The sequence below is a fragment of the Danio aesculapii genome, chromosome 23 (assembly GCF_903798145.1).
Source record: "Danio aesculapii chromosome 23, fDanAes4.1, whole genome shotgun sequence".
Taxonomy (NCBI): domain Eukaryota; kingdom Metazoa; phylum Chordata; class Actinopteri; order Cypriniformes; family Danionidae; genus Danio; species Danio aesculapii.
In genome coordinates this window covers 35,921,421-35,939,228 of record NC_079457.1, presented here as the reverse complement: position 1 = coordinate 35,939,228, position 17,808 = coordinate 35,921,421, and the positions used below count along the sequence as shown (strand labels likewise).

At 36.6% G+C, this 17,808-nt stretch overlaps 1 protein-coding gene across 1 annotated transcript in view; it reads right to left on the bottom strand.

The window, feature by feature from the left end:
* Positions 1–17,416, bottom strand: part of si:ch211-117c9.5 (sodium- and chloride-dependent creatine transporter 1) — a 36,436-nt gene extending 19,020 nt beyond the window's left edge. Inside the window, exons 1-6 of the mRNA XM_056449408.1 lie at positions 17,009–17,416; positions 14,292–14,561; positions 6,007–6,138; positions 3,985–4,264; positions 2,714–2,846; positions 1,928–2,062 (exon numbers count right to left, since the gene is read on the bottom strand). Coding sequence (XP_056305383.1) covers positions 1,928–2,062; positions 2,714–2,846; positions 3,985–4,264; positions 6,007–6,138; positions 14,292–14,561; positions 17,009–17,033 — 975 coding nt within the window. The 5' untranslated portion in view covers positions 17,034–17,416. The remainder of the gene's footprint in view (positions 1–1,927; positions 2,063–2,713; positions 2,847–3,984; positions 4,265–6,006; positions 6,139–14,291; positions 14,562–17,008) is intronic.
* Positions 17,417–17,808: the final 392 nt, after the last annotated feature.

Sequence of the window (17,808 nt, the reverse complement as noted above, 5' to 3'; positions counted from 1 at the left end):
TACCATATCTATAAATGTATTTGTTTTATTTAAGATCATTTATCATATTTTTCTTTAGAACTTAAATGCACTCCAGAATCTGACAGATTGATTAGCTGTAGGCTCTAGAACAGTCATCTGAAGTGTTGTCATACAGTGTTTTGCCTGGGTTTCATAAATAGCTTTGCATTTACTAACACAGACTATTATTTCCTTCTTTAGAAAAATGTCGTAAGAACAATGCTTAGTGGCTCAATGTATTACAACAGTGTTTTTAAAAGTCTAAACACTTTATTGAACAGTACACAACCAAGCACATGTGGTCAGAACACAAACGAGTCGCAGGTAATGAAGTATTAAGCTAGCAGGCGTTTGTAGCTCCACTCACACCCAGCTTTTTTGCCCTTGTTTGGTATCCCCCGGTCGGTGCGATGACGCGCGAACAAAATGGTTGGCCACGCCTACTTGTAGCTTCTTTTGCGTTCTTCCGAAACCCATGGGTGACGTCACGTATACTACATCCATATCGTTTACAGCAGGGGTCACCAAACTTGTTCCTGGAGAGCCGATGTTCTGCAGATTTTGGTTCCAACCTTAATTAAACACACCTGACCAAGCAAATCAAGATCTTACTTGGTATGCTTGAAACAATCATGCAGGTGTGTTGAGGCAAGTTGGAGCTAAACCCTGCAGGGACATCGGCCCTCCAGGACCGAGACTGGTGACCCCTGGTTTACAGTCTATGATTTTCACCTATGGTCTAACCAGGTATGATAGTCAGCGCTAATACTTTATTGTGTTAAATGTTACTGTTGTGTTTATCTAAAGGGACAAGTCAATTTTCATAGAGAAATATGCTTTCTAACCGGTTCAGAGAGACTTTAGCCATAACCGTCTGTATTTATATGAGGTAGATAGTCCACACATTGGACATTTTGACCGCTGTGTGTATATTTGATTTGGTTTTACGATGTCTCGGTTAAGGTGGCACAGTGGCTCAGTGGTTAGCACTGTTGCACCACAGCAAGAAGGTCGCTGGTTCGAGTCCCGGCTGGGCCAGTTTGCGTTTCTGTGTGGAGTTTGCTTGTTCTCTTGTGTTTGCATGAGTTTCCTTTGGGTGCTCCAGTTTCCCCCAAAATCCAAAGGCATGCGCTATAAGTGAATTGGGTAAGCAGAATTGGCCGTAGTACGTGTGTAAATGAGAGAGTGTATGGGTGTTTCCCAGTACTGGGTTGCAGCTGGAAGGGCATTCGCTGAATAAAACATATGCTGGAATACTTGGCGGTTTATTCTGCTGTGGCGACCCCTCATAAATAAGAGACTAAGCTGAAGGAAACTGAATAAATCAATGTCTCGGTTACATTATATATACATATGAGACTAGGACTGTGCAGCCGTGCAGCTGAGACAGTGTTTCAATTGTAAGTTCATTCAGTTGATTCCACATATCCCAGCTTCTCTTCCTGCAAATTAGGGCTACAGTCTCCCCTAGACCTGGTAAAGAGCCATCACTGTTTTAAACACCAGCAAGCCGAACAGAATTTACATCATTTACACACAAAAGCATAACGCAAAAAGACGTTTCCCGCTGTCATGGTGCAAATGAATTGTTCAGCCCTACCTAGCGCTTATGTTAACCTGGCCAGCAAACAGCTGTCTTTACCAAAGAATGATTATCTGAGTGCAGTTATTGTCTGATTGAATAGTTTTGGTTTTTTTAAACCAATTTTGTATAGCTTATTGGTGAACTACGATTGTGTGTAGTAAATGCTGCTCCATCTGAAAGCACATGCTGGAAATTTACTTGTACCGGCTTTACTGACAAAACTTTGATTAATCGCCCAGCCTTACGTCAAATGTGAAACTTCTTAGACCCGGGTTGAAAGGCTTGAAATAGAATCACCAACATGTAAAGAAACATTAGCAACACATCCAGGTATAATCTCACCTGTGCCTCTGAGAGTTTGCTCCAGTCTGGTTTGAGGTAGTAAATAATACCGTTAATAGCTCCTGGCAGTGAGACGCCATGAACAAACAACACCACCAGGACCAGATAGGGAAACACAGCAGTGAAGTATACAACCTGTACACATATACAAACACATTACGGAATGCTTGATTTTATCCACCTAAATGTAAAAACACTGAATCATTACTGAATTATGTTTATTGTCACAGTATGAAACCTCTTCTCAGAAAGTGTAGCACAGGAAAAAAAACAGCACACACGCACACATCCACCGGGAAAGCTGATAATCAGCTTATAAGCGGCCAGTGCTCTGATCTTTGATCTATTTTTCCATGTTCATAACAAACATTCATTACTGTTCGACTGATGTGTGTGTGTGCGTGTGTGTGTGTGCGTGTGTGTGTGTGCGTGTGTGTGTGTGTGTGTGTGTGTGTGTGTGCGCGTGCACGTTTGTGTGCGTGTGTGTGTGTGTGTGTGTGTAGTAAGTGTTTATAAGGGATTATGTAGAGTCAGCCAATCATTACTGCAAAATAAACCCTCAAAGGTTTACCTCAATTGCAGCAGGAAGCATGTAATGAGCATCTGGCTGTACATTATCCTACTTATTGCATAGCTACTCACCAAATAGTAGCTTTTACTAAATAGAGTACTTGCAGATTAGCTAAAAGGTTTGCAGTAAGAGTATCCTATTACAAAGATACAATGTCCATTATAGCTTACAAAATAATTGACAAGACAAACACAGCTTCAATCCAATCCATGTACCTTTCCAGCAGACTTCACCCCCTTCCAGATGCAGAAGTAGACGATGATCCATGTAGCAAGTAGGCACAAGACCATGTGACCGCTGATGTCACCTACTTCATCTAAACCGCCAGAGAGACGCAGTACTTTACGCCTGATCAAAAAAGACAAACTCTGTCAAAGCCAAATTAACCAAAGGTAATCCTACATCCCCAAAGGTAAAGGGAAAGTTTAAAAAAAGATGAAAGTTCTGATATCATTTACTCATCCTCATCTTGTTTCAAACCAGTTTGAGTTTCTTTCTTCTGTTGAACACAAAGGATGATATAATAATTTTTAAGGGGCTTTAACTTTAATTTTTATAGGTCAGTATAGTGGAGACAAAGCATGCAGAGCAGAAAGAGAGGGAAAGGATTGGCAAAGGACCTCGAGAACCTTGGTGCCATATGTCAATGCACTTACAACTAGGTTTACTCACTATAGATGTCAATAGTTGCTTTTTCCCCAATATATCTTCTTTTGTGTTCAATGAAAAAAGAAATTCATATTTTAAGATTTAGAAACCCTTGAGTGTGAGCTAATGGTGAGGAAGTATTCATTTTTGGGTGAACTATACTTTAAGCAAAAAGGTTTGTAAGATCATCACATATTTTTCTTTGGCATATTACTTGCTTTATCAGGGACCGCCATGGCCTCACATAGAAAAATTGTAATTGTGGGATCAATTACAGCCACAGATTTTGCATCTATTTGTTGTGTAGGATGCAGGAAGCTTTTTTCATTTTATTTTGAAATACTTTTTGAAAGTTAGAAACAGGCAACTAAGAAACTAAGTTTACTTAGTTGAATTTAAAAGGTGCAGTAAGTTTGACACCCAGTGGTTAAACTAGGTATTGCACTCCTGCTTCAAAACACACGCATTCGCAGGTTGCCAGATTGATAGCCATTTTGTTGGAGTGCAGTGCACTTTTCTGTGCTTCTGAATGGCTGTATTTGAATTTCTGTCGTGTTTCGTTGTTATTAGGACACGGGGTTACAATGTAACCTGCACACCTAATGTTTATGTTCATAATATTTCTATTATTTGCTAATTAATAACCACCTCATGTGGAACTCTGAGTCCCAGTCTCATTTCGGAGGCTGTCACTATCCACCAGAGGTGGCATTTTAGTCACGGACGCATGCTTTGAGTGCCTTTATGACTGAATGAATGAAATGCGCTATTTTCCACCAAGGCTGAGTAACTAAGTCCAGAGCCTAACCAAATATAAAAATATTTTAAAGGCACTTACTCCCAGAATTCCATAACAGATGATCGCAAACCCGTGGGCTCAAGGCAGCCGGCACTGATGTTGAGGGAGGAGATGTTAGGATGGGAAGAAGACAGAGACTGATTGAAACACATCCGGCTGAAGTTAGTGGTACAGTTGACCGTGTTCCACTCATGTCCACACGTGGCCCACGGCAGAGAGGAAGTAAAGGAGTGAGCCAGAAAATACAAGCCCCACACCAGCACCATGATGTAGTATGTGTTGCAGAAGAACACGATCACCATTGATGCCAGACCAAGCCCTGGAGAAAAGAAAGACACTGCCCTTCATACAATCATTCTAGGATTTTGTCTTTTATTTTGCGATCATAGAATTTAAAGCAAAATCAAGTGAATCTCGCAAGATTCAGAGGAGCTTGTGATTTTTCTAAATTTCCTAGAGATTTATAAGAAGCTAGAAGCATGATGTGACATTATCTCAATAAGTATTCAGCCAAAGACAACTTAAAGTAGGCTGTGTGCATTTTAATCTAGGTCAAAACATTCTTTATTATTGTCATAATTTGAAAGAGTAAAATGCTCAAATACATGTACAATATATGTGTTCTGAATTCTTTATACTATGGCTGTAACACGATTTACCGTGGTATATGCTGAGTCATCTGAGTAAGATGCGATTTCTGTCCGTGAGACATTGTGAAGTGCAGGGTAAAGTTATTGCTAAGTAAGTTTGTTCCTTGACGGCATGTTTGTAATTACCCTTGTATGCTTGATATTAAGTGTGTGGTGTTGTTAGTAACCCGCGATCGGCCGCGAGCATTAGTTCCCGTGTAAACCAAAAGTGAAAGTGCTGCTACCATCGGCATCGCGGCTAATCCCGATGTCATCGTTGAGATCTTGTTTGTTTTTTTATGATTCAGTGTATTATATTCCACGTTCGTTATGCCTTATGCTGTCAGATGTCCTTTATATAATGCAGCTTCAGTCAATTATGTCTGTTTATATTCTGTTTACATCCAGCATACGTTAGTCTGCTGACTGCACTTTAAGAGAACTGCAAATACTATATTGCTTGTTATGGGATATTTATTGTGTCAGTATATTTTTGTGTTTGATATTTTATTATTTACTTATACTTATTGTTCATTACAGAAAACTACCTCCTTGCTCACAATAAAAGGTGGAAAATATCTCCTGACTCCTACTCCTTAATCAGAGTGCTGAAGTGGTCAGCAACATTAAAGAACTGGCATTTTAAATTGGGCAATACCCAACAATATGCATCTGTTGTTATGTTTAGTTTATGTGTGCATTTGTGGGTCTTTCGCCTGTTTGTTTGTGATGGCTTGTTCCACTTATCTTTGGACTGATATAAGCTAATAATAAGGGGGTTCCTTTGTAGTAAGATAGATGAAGCAACATTGTTTTTGATCAGAGTAAACATTTGAAACTTGAAACTGACTGATTCTGAAACCATGCTACAGTTATTATTCTTGATATATCTGGTGGTTTTTAAAGACCCATCTCATACATAGTGATGAATTAAGTGGCACAAACTGGGCAAAAATCAACCCCGGCTCATTCTGAAAAAAAAAAAACACACCGCTATACACATTACTGAAGAGCGCCAAATACGTCCCAGGAGGTATGTTTTTTGCAGGGGTTTTTTTAGCGAATCCACCAGAGGGCGCTGTGTACGCTTTTTGAGATCTCAGAATTCTCTCATGAGTGAAATTTGCGCCTGCTATTCTCGAGTAAATCCACTAGAGGGGGCTATTGACTGACTGACCGATCGACTGACCCAGCCTCCTCCTTCCCTAAACCCAACCAACCATACATAAATATGTATATTTAAATCACAAAATCCTGGAGGGACTGTTTATCACCCTCATCCGGTACATTCTGACAGTATTAAAAGTCAGACAGGATCAATATTCTGTTTTGCCAATAAAAAAGAAAGATTATCACTGACAGATTTGTTTAACTAGTAACTGCCTAGAGTTTAAGTGTGTTCAAACACATTTAGCTGAAAAGAATACTCCACCTTTAAAAAGAGGCGCAATGTTCCATGTGGCGACCCCTCCCTGTTTCATGAACTGACCCAGAGCAATCTCCAGGAAGAACACAGGAATACCACCAAAAAACACCATCAGGATGTAGGGGATTAGAAACACACCTGCAACACACAAGAAACCAAAATATTCAATAGGCAAATGGGAACACTTGTATAAACGAGCACACTTATTACAGAAAGAACACATTTAAGTGTGAATTTTATGTTTTAGGAAACCTATTGTAAATGTAAAGTGTTTAAATTCATATGAAATGCAATTAGTTGAACTTTAGAGTGCTTTTTCAACCACAGAACATAAATAACTATATACTGCATTTATGGCAAACTAAAATATATTGCAATGCAGTAAAACAGCATTCATTCCCTTCGCTAGGCAGGCCTTAAGGAGGCATCCTAAACATATACCCGAGCCACCTCAACTGGCTTCTCTCGAGATGGAGGTGAAGTGGCTCTACTTCAAGTTACTCTTTTTCCTCTTCACATCCTGATAGCAATCATTACATAAATGGTCCAAATGTATTTGTCTATTATTTATATTCCGTGAAAGGTGTAGAACCAAAAACAACCCAGGCTCATTATAGATACGTACTCTCCTGAGGGCCATTCGTTCCTGCTGTTGTCGCCTAAAACCACCAGAGGCCACTGGCAACTGACTGACTGACTGACAGTCCAAACGATACCGCCACCCACCCTCTTCCCTAAACCCAACTGATAGTGTTTTTTAAAAGCACCGATTGACCCAATCATCCCCTTCCCTAAACCCAACCAACAGTGTTTTCAAAAGCAATCCAAAAAAAGAAAAGCCCTTGTCTAATTTTTACCACATTTTCAGATCTTACCACACCCTCACCCTGTTATTTACTTGCTTATTTAATTTTTTGTCTTTTGTTTTTGTTTACCTGCTTTCTGAAACCATTCTTCGCTAGACTTGAACCCCGTCGTTGCGGTCAACTATTCTCTGCATCTCAAGTCTGCCAAAATACATGGCGGGCTAACTGGACAAGCTGGTCACAACGGAAAAGCCTTCCACATGGAGGTAAGTGGTCAGCTGGTAGCGTGAAAAGAAAGAGAAGCTGTCGGCGGCTTCATACAGCCCTGTAACATTTGTTTTAAAGACAAATTGCAGCCATACATAGCTCTGACTACATAATTTGCGTTCTCCAGAACCTGTCTGTCAAAATATGTAATTGCATAACTCTAAAAGAAAGGATTATATCACTGCATTCATAGAAGAAGTTCAAACAGAGACTGCAGGCAAACCAAAGCCAGTAGATGACAAGCCAGAAATCATTAGACAAAAAGGCATAATGGCTAATGCTATTGCTAATGCAGTACGTGACGAACATGAAGAAGGAAATTTTAATGGAAACCAATAGAGGAGAGCTGTCACTATATGGAATAAACAGCTTATGTGAGGAAATAACTTGACATTTAATCAGTCAAAAGCCTGTTCACTAAATTTCAACATATTTTACACTAAACAACATGTTCACAGTGAATCATATGTATATTTTACCCTGATAACATTTTTTTAAAAGAAGGCAGGGTAGGAAGGATTGTGAAATGTGAACGATGACCAGTGGCATTAATGTCGCTACATGATTGGCTGAGGTGTCCCATCGAATCCATGTTAGCCGATACGGTTTTCTCCATTTAGTTTTCATATATCCAGAAATCTGTGCGAAAACATCAACAACATACCGTCTTTTTTAAGTTTGGTATTGTAATTACTAACTGTATTATAAAGTCAGTTAATATTGCATGATTGTAGTGAGCGTTCATGTGTTTTGCATTTTGCAGGGTGGGACGTAGGCTTTAAGTGCTATCAGGCTAAAATTAGCATTTTTCAAGATCTCCTATTGCACCATTAATATGCATCAACCTCAGTGTGCAAGGTTTCTCTGATTGACAATGTCTTTGGATATATGAATACAATAAAAACACATATATTTTAGACTTCAGTGTGCTTTACAGTGCATCCAGAAAGTATTCATAGCGCTTCACTTTTTTCACTTTTTTTATGTTACAGCCTTATTCTAAAATGGATTCAGTTCATTTATTTCCTCAAAATTCTACACACAATACTCCATAATGACAATGTGAAAAAAGATTTTTTGAAATTGTTGCAAATTTATTAAAAATGTATCACATCTACATAAGTATTTTGGAATAAGGCTGTATCATAAAAAATGTGGAAAAAGTGAAGCCCTATTAATAATTTCTAGATGCACTGTACACTCCAAAATATTATTTTACTGTTTGTTCAAACTACTTATTTAAAATGAACTGTAGCCACACATTTCTTGAGGTTTTTGGGGTCAACTCAATTGTTTTATGCTTAATCCACTTTAATAAAAAATTAATAAGTTAACCTAATTCCTTCATGTTGTCCTAATCGGCTTTCAGCTACTACTCCCCTCACTGCTGGAATCAGCTTCCAGAAATGATCAGATGTGCTCCAACATTAGGCACATTCAAATCAAGACTGAAAACACATCTGTTTAGCTGTGCCTTTACTGAATGAGCACAGTACTACGTCCGACAGATCGCAACTATGTTTTTCTCTTCTTTTTCATTCTTTTATAACACATTTTATCTGTTTTTATGCTTATTTATTTTATTTTATTTTATTTTTTTACCATTCTTATTATTTGTTTTTATTTTTCTTATACTTGTTTCTTTTATTCCTGTTTATGTAAAGCACTTTAAATTGCCACTGTGTATGAAATGTGCTATATAAATAAACTTGCCTTGCCTTGCCTTGTCTAACTCAAATCAATTGTGTGGAACCCAGCATTTTTTACAGTGTATGCAGATTCAAAATAAATCAATAATATTTTTTGTATCCTAATGTATCTACATCATGGCAGGAAATTGAAGAAGCTATTGTTTTCCCACATGACTTAGAATATTTGTGTTTTCCGGTCTCTCTCAATGGCAATGTAAATTTGTTTTGGCCCTATCATCACACCTTTCATTTTTACCTGGAGGTCGATAAACAAAAAGATTGAACCAAATGTGGAGTGGCACAGACACCCAACCTTGTTCCATAATTATAATATTTATCAGTGAAAATTCCTTTTCACAGTCCACACTGGGAGAAATGCTATGTTAAATTACTGGGCGATATTTATAATGAAAAAGGCCTAAACTCATTTCAAGGCATTAAAGACCGTTTTATACCAGGAAATTCATTTTGTATGGATCCGCGGTTCGCGCATATGGCATTCCCTGGGATAATTACACCCAATATTGCATCTGTTGCTTCTGCTTCACTTATATATGTCTCTCTTCTTAAAAATTCCTACAAACCACTATCTATTACTACTATTTGGTCTAAGGATATCAGTGGAGATGTAGAATCTTTATTTTCTAACCTAACCTGGCACACTATTTCATCCTCCTCAAAAAATCCAAATCATCAAATGATACATTGGAAACTATTGCATACACTTTATTTATCCACTGTAGAACGAGTCCTGGATTATAGCTTTTGATATTGTCAAATCTTTTGTTTCTACCTTCTAATGTACAGCTTTTCTAATTATATATACTTTATGTATCTCATGATGTAAAAGTTATTTATTTGTACTAACCTAACTTCTCTGTATTTGGCTTAACATTATTATTATTATTATTATTAATTATTTTTTTTTTTTTTTCACACAGCAATCTTTTAACTTCTGTTATTATAGAACAAGTCTACCTGGGTGGGGGGTGGGGATTCGGGTTGTTTTACGATGTAGTCATATGCTGTATGCTTTCTATATTAAACAAAACTGAAATAATAAAAACAATTGTTTACAAAACATTTTTATTTTTTGTCATTTTAAGTGGGGGGTGTAAACTCCTAAAATGTATTATTTTTGAATGTCAGCACAATAGCACAAGATAGCACATCTCCACAAATCATGTTGTTTACGGACAGATAAAGAATGCAGTTGTTTAGCATCAACTCCACACAACACAACTGACACTGTTCTTGAGATGTCGTCTGAATCCTATTACTCTGGCGCTGACTTATTGACATGTTTCTGCTGGCACAGAAAACAACAGTAAAGGGGGAACAAAAAAGCTGATAACATACATCACCACCTACATGCGTCAGAAGAGCTGCGCAGATGGTTAATGTTACGATAGAGGGAGAGGAGAACAAAGAACAGAGAGTCACTTATTCAACCTTTGATAAACTCGGGCCCTGAACATTAGACAGCCATTGTCCTTCCTCTGTCAGGCCCATATTTATATTTCTCAACGCTTTGACCTTCCAACTTATCTCAACCAGCAGACACTTTATTACATTTGAATTATTTTAGTCTGTTAGACCTGTTCAGCCCAAGGACAAAAACTATAAAAATAAAGATAAATCATTCTAAGTTTGAAAGAATATCAGAGCCCATGCCACAACTATAATGATAACGGCACAGAGGAATGATGTGTTTGGGATAACTTCCAATACAAATGGCAATCAGAAGCCAAAACAGCAGATGAAAAAAAGTATAATACTGTTATTGTTATAATTGGCCACTACTATAGACCATTTTGAGGGATGTAAAGAGAAAACAATGGTCCCAATGTACTTCCTGTTCTACATGTTTAATTCCTATAGCTTCCGAGAATAAAAAAGGAGCCACATATTGAAAAATAATGTTGTGATAGCTGTTTTAACTTCAGGGTTCATACACATTTTTACTACAAAAATTCCATGACTTTTCCAGGACTTTCAAGTCAATTTTCATGATCTAATGTTTCATGTAATGTGGAAAATCATAAGAAATGTTTAAATTTATTACAGCATATCATAAAACATGCAATAGTTTCAATAAATTTTTATCTATGTAAAATAGATGATGCTTACACAGCACCAATATTGTGAGAGCATGTTTTAGGCCAAGAAAAGAAAAGAAGTAAAAACAACTTACCTCCATTGCGATATACAGATATTTGTCAAACTAATTTTAGATAATCTTAATAGTTTGTTAAACTAGTAATAGTAGTCGAAACTACTTCTATTATAAAGCTGGGATCACACTGCTTTTTTCGCTCCATAGAGTCCATTTATAGGCATACGAATGATGCAGACTAGAAACGCAAGCACGTGTTTCGCATTTCACAGCATTCGAAAGTTCAAGCTTGGTGAATTCTTAAATCACATCAGGTGATTGTGTGAGACCAATAGAGGACAATAAAAAAAATTAAAATATGGAGCAATTGCTCACTTTTATTAATGTCTAATCATATTGTTTAACCCCGCCACTTTTTGTAGCGCCGTACGTCCGAATTTTGCAAGCACAAGCTCCGGTGTGACCTCAGCTTAAGTCGCTTTGGACAAAAACGTCTGCTAAATGACAAATATAAATGCAATTTTCCATAACCTTGTGGGTTTTTCTGTTTTTCCAGAACTTTTCCAGGCCTGGAAAATGCCATGTCAAAATTCCATGACTTTTCCAGGTTTTCCATGACCGTATAAACCCTGTAACCATAAGTTATATGATTGAGTTAAAGGTATAGTTTTTAATTTTGTCATCATTTACTCACTCTTGACTTGTTCCAAACCAGTATGTGTTTTATGGACCCTTTTCAAATTTCTGGTATTCTTAGTAGCAGAAGTAGTCGTAGACTAGAGTGTACTACAAATATTTTTTTACGAATCCGATTTGCTGAAGTAATAAAACTAAAAATACACAATGGTGTTATCAAGACTTTCAGAGAAAGAAAAAATGTGTGAGACTGATAATAACAGACAGAAGAGAAAACAACGTCAAATTTACTGTCCTCCCCATAGACATTGCATTAGAAACACCCCCACATTAGGTAATTATTTTTTTGTAATTTGATGCAAAGATAATATAATACATACGTGTATACATATAAATGTACATAGGATTCTAAATCAAAATATTAAAAACTTTCAAAGATTTAAGGTTATGGTGACCGTTAAACATGTCATAACAGGCTTGTGAAAAGGGTCCATTGTTCACATAAAAAAAGAAAAAACAAAACGGTAACCATTAACATAAGGAAAAACAAATACCATGGAAGACAATGGTTACTGTTTCCAACATTCTTTTTAATATATCTTTTTGTGTTCAGCAGAACAAAAAAACTTGTTTGGAACAAGTCAAGTGTGAATAAATGATGACAGAATTTTCCTTTTTATCCCTTTAAGGTTGGTTCCCATCAAGAACAATAACTATTGAAAACAGTAGTAAATATAGTTTATATAATGGACAGTTTACATATTTAACACATACTGTGAATGTGCATGACGTCACTGGTTTCAAAGATGATCATATTTTGTATGTACGTGGAAACAACAGTGGTGGCGTTTTCAAAAACTTGTACTTTGAGACCTGTTTGCAAAAGTATACATTTTTAGTCCCCAAAACTCCATTGTTGTGTGATCAAACAAGTAAAATGCATAAAATGCCTCCCATTTTTGGCTGAAAACATTGTAGTGCAGTGTTTCTCAACCACGTTCCTGGAGGACCACCAGCTCTGCACATTTTCCTGTCTCCATAACCTGATTCAGATCATCAGCTCATTAGCAGAGACTGAAAGACCTGTAATGAGTGTGACAGACAAAGGAGACATTTAAAATATGCAGTGTTGGTGGTCCTCCAGGAACGTGGTTGAGAAACACTGTTGTAGTATAACGGAGTTGTGCTATGGATATTATATGATCATTTTAGAAAATTAATAATTCCAATGAAGCTGTGGTTTAAAGTGAATTTATAACAGCTAAGGGGTTGTAAAATGGCCCTAGCTGTTTCAAAATCACTGTACAGGCCCATTCACACCACGCATGATAGCTATAAAGATAACATCTTGCTAAAAATTGTTCTGAATATAAAAAAATCAGACCACAGCTACAGCGTAAAAGATAGAGATAATTATATCATTGGAAAATTAATATTTTCCAGGTAATAAATGATAAAAAAACTGACAGCCATTCAGAATCTATTGAAAAAAGAAGGGCTTGTGTCATTTAAAGCTGCAGATGCTGTCGAGAATGCTGTCTGTTTTATTTCATTGGGTTCTCCCATTATATTTCAATGTTAAGCCCTCTTTTCAAAGATTATTTAAAGGTAATGACTATCTTATAAACAATTGATTGCACAATGGGAAATAATGATATATTAAAGCTATGCAAGGCAGACTGTCAAATTGAAGTATAAGAATAAAAGTACCTCAGGCTAGTTTGGGCATCTTTATTTTGCCTCCTGAAAATGCTGAGAAAAATTATTTGTGTTTTTTTTATTTCACTACACTGGATACAATCACTAAATAGATTGCTAATCTTTGATTAGATGTTTTACACAAGCTGGATTCACTGTTCGGATGCACTAATTTTATGATATAAAAATGATATTTTATACTACATCTACAGTTATGGTGGATAGTGTGAACAAGCCTTTAACCATGGCTTCTTGGGGCTTCGTGTACGAGTTTAAAGGTCCCATGAAATTAAAATAAAGTTTCTTAGATGTTAGTATCAACATTGTTAATTTTTTAAGATATCTATAAGCTAGTGTGCTCCAAAACCGTGACAGAAGATGTTTTGAAGATATAAAACTGATATAAGTAAAAATCAGATATACCCTAATAGACAAGGTTTTGTTTTTTGAAAAAAATTTGTTGCCCCTTTTTTCCTTTTTACAAACTTGTGATTAATATGTTTACTATGCCATTAGTACCTACATTTGTTGTTGGATAGCACTAGTGGGTGGTTGGGGGAATGCATGTTTATTATTTTTTGTTGTTAATTCTTATTTTTATGACTGTTGTTGTTGTTTTTTATTATTTTTTTTATTTTTTATTTTCAAATGTCTAATTGATAGAATGCAAGTTTTATGTTTGTTAAAAAAAAGTGTATTTTCAAGTGAATGTCTGCGAAAATTTCTAATAATAAAATATTGAAACCAAAAACTGATATAAATATGTAACGCTTGTAGCTTGCCACTTCCGACTTTTCTCATCAAATCATAACCAATCAAATGCTCTCTAGTGTCTGACATGCCCCGTCCCCTTCAAGACACTTCTCATTTGCTTTTCATTTGATGCACTTGAGCTCAACCACTCTCACTGGCAGAGCTGTGATATAAACAATCGCGATTGGCTGTTTATAAAAAAGGGAAAGAGCTACACTGTCCCACCCTCTCTTCGTGTTTCGGTTGAGATTACGTCAAACATCGAACTACATGTATCTATTGTGATGGTATATGATCATATGTGTGCCTATATAGGTATCTCACCTCCTCCATTCTTATAACAGAGGTAAGGAAACCTCCATACGTTTCCAAGGCCAACAGCAAATCCAACACAGGACATGATGAAGTCCATCTGTCTGCTCCAGGTTTGTCGATCCGAATGCCCCAGTTCTGCTGTAGGATCACCTGTGTCCACCAGACTGGTACAAACACTGGGCTCAGCCACGTCTGTGTTGGACCCTTCAGTCTCTGACACCAAAGGACGGGCGACTTCTGCATCCTCCTGAGACTCATCCTCACAAGAGCCTCCATCATCTGAGAGAGAGAGAGTGAGAGAGAGAGAGTGAGAGAGAGAGAGAGAGAGAGAGAGAGAGAGAGAGAGAGAGAGAGAGAGAGAGAGAGAGAGAGAGAGAGAGAGAGAGAGAGAGAGAGAGAGAGAGAGAGAGAGAGAGCAACATGTGATTTACAGACTGCAGGATTTCAGCTGATAATGTGTAGAATATATGGACCCTTTTTCAACACTTTCTTAACCAGAGGTCCATTTTTTGATGTTTAAGCTTTCAAACCCTTGTTGGTGTCTTGTTGTATTGTTCAGATGTCTTACATTTCAGCAACAATTAACAAGTTTAACCAGCACACACCAGAAAGCTGTGAAATGCAAGTTACAAAAATGTGTTAAAAATTGTACATTTTTATTTATTTTTTAATTATATACTGTTATTATTTGAATTTATGTGATTTATTTAGATATTTATTTTTACTTTTTTGGATTGCTGATGTTTCAATATTTCATATATGGGGCATCACGGTGGCGCAGTGGGTAGCACGATCGCCTCACAGCAAGAAGGTCGCTGGTTCGAGCCTTAGCTGGGTCAGTAGAGTTTGCATGTTCTCCCCATGTTTGCGTGGGTTTCCTCTGGGTGCTCTGGTTTCCCCCACAGTGCAAAGACATGAGCCATAGGTAAATTGGGTAAGCTAAATTGTCCGTAGTGTACATGTATGTGTGTGAATGGGAGTGTATGGGTATTTCCCTGTGATGGGTTGCAGCTGGAAGGGCATCTGCTGCATAAAATATATGCTGGATAGGTTGGCGGTTCATTTTTATTAAATTTTGTCGTTTATTTAGTTATTTTAATGTATTTTGTTCTGTAGTTCAAACAAAATCCAATAAATATATTTTAAATATATTTTAAAACATGTCACAAGGTGTATATTTGATACATCACCCAGCATAAATGAGTAAACCCTTTACAGATGTCTTTTTTTATATTTATTAAATTAATACTTTCTCTAGGATGCTGTACAATAAAATATTTCTGTGTATAAACTAAATGAGTCACCACTAAAGCCAAAACTGGAACTGATCTAACAAAATAACTTAGGATTATAGTGCAAAAATTAGTGCAGCCCAATTAATATGTTAGGGACACATATTAAATAAAATGGTAATAAGGAGGAAAAATCAAGAGAACCATAAAAATCAAATACAAAAAATTTAGATAAAATTTTGAAGTTTGTAATTTTTTCCCGCAAATTCACATTTGAATTAAAATGTATTATCTTTCTATTACTGTATGGTTTAAATTCAACAAAATATATGATCTATGATCACTGAATATATATATATATATATATATATATATATATATATATATATATATATATATATATATATATATATATATATATATATATATTAAAATGAGGGTGTATTAATTAACATTTTCTATTCATCAAAAAATGTAAATAATAGGTCAAGGACAAAAAAGGGGGTTTTCAAGCATCAAAATAATCAAAATTATGATAAAATAATGACAATCATAATTATTTACCATGATTGATAAAAGTCACCCACTAAGAGTGTGACAACAGTCACACTAAAAAAGTCACCATCACGGATAATTAGAATAAGAATATTTTATTACATATTAAATAAATGACAAAGATTATAGTATAGTTATACTAATCTACAGTAGTTATAATATAGTAGATTTTAGAACCAAAAAAAAACTCATTGTTTTTTAACTTATTTTTAACTTATTTTTTACTTGCGTACCTTATAAAATTAAGTTAAAACATGATGCACTTAGTTTAACTTAAGTTACAATAAAATAAAAACATATGCTTTCAGGACTAATTGATAATATAATTTTTTTACAATGTATTAAGGACCGGGCAGAATAAGAATGCGATTTCATTTTACCATAATATATATATATATTTTGTACATACATTGGAACATTATTTCACACAACTTAATTTCAGATAACTCAAATCATTACACAGTTCATATTAAATATATAAAACCACGTTAGCAAATGTAATAAATTTAAATGTAAACTTAATTGTATATTAGGGTAGAGCGTTCGAGTGGGGGTTTGATTGACGGTCGTGTTATTATGACATCAGTGGCAGTTTTATGCCTGTCAGAGATGCAGCTGAATCCAGATTGGAGCGGATTGAATGACTTTCTGTGTGTGTGAGTGAGAGCGAGTGTAAGGAGGAAAGTGAAGGAGACACTTGATACAGGTAAATACACGAAGACAGCAGATCTGGATCCTGTTCATAGCACATGGTTTTTACAACAGTGCTGCGTCTACAGGAAGCATAGTTACAAAACCACAATGCTCTGATTCATTTTCCATGTCAGTTTATACATTGCATTTCGTGTAATTTCTCTGTAAACACACGGCTTTTAGATGTTGTAATTATTACCATTGTGTGTGGAAAACAAGCAAATAAAGATATAAAGTCATTCTTACTGGAGAAATGCTCTTCTGGCGACATGCCGCGCGCGCAATGGCCAGCAGGAGCGCCGCGCGCCCGAGAATTTACAAATAACGGTTCTTGACCCTTTTTTTGGTTTGCCTGGTTCGGTTGTTTTCCTCCGGATTGCTGTCGGATTGTTTGTATAAGAATCGATCTTCAGCAGATGGTTAATAAGATTGAGGTCCAAATTATAATAATTGACGTGCGTCGCAGGCTGACGAGGGTCTCAAAAGCAGTCGACAAAGCACTTGAAGGTAAGCCTGAAGAATCGCATGGATGTCGGTTAAACGAGAATAATAGTAATTCTCAAGAAATGCCGCGGGTTGGTGAAGTAATTTAACGGAAAGCAGGTGTGATGTGTCGCTGCCGTCTCGTTGGATATTACACCTCTCTAAGCATCAGCGCCTAGCTCGCAGCGTCCCAGTTATGACGCTCGGCGCGGCGCTGTGATTGGCTGGCCGAAGTGCGGTCCTCTACGATTGGCTGTGTCCGATGTTGTCACGCGCAAACGCGTACCTGACCAAAGCCGCGTACTCACACAAGCCGAATATGGCTAGAATCCCTAATATACGTGCATAGCGATGGAGTGTTCATATGCTAACGCAGAATTTACAGGATGTGTTTGGACATGTAAATTGCTGATAAAAAGTAAAAAGCATCCAATTACCAACTCATTATCAGTGCTGATCTAATCTGAGCTCATTTTAAAAGCCTATACCTAAAGAAAAGTTCAACTTTAAGTAGACTGTGTATTAAGCATACTGTTGTTACTGCACAAATTACAGACTTAGTC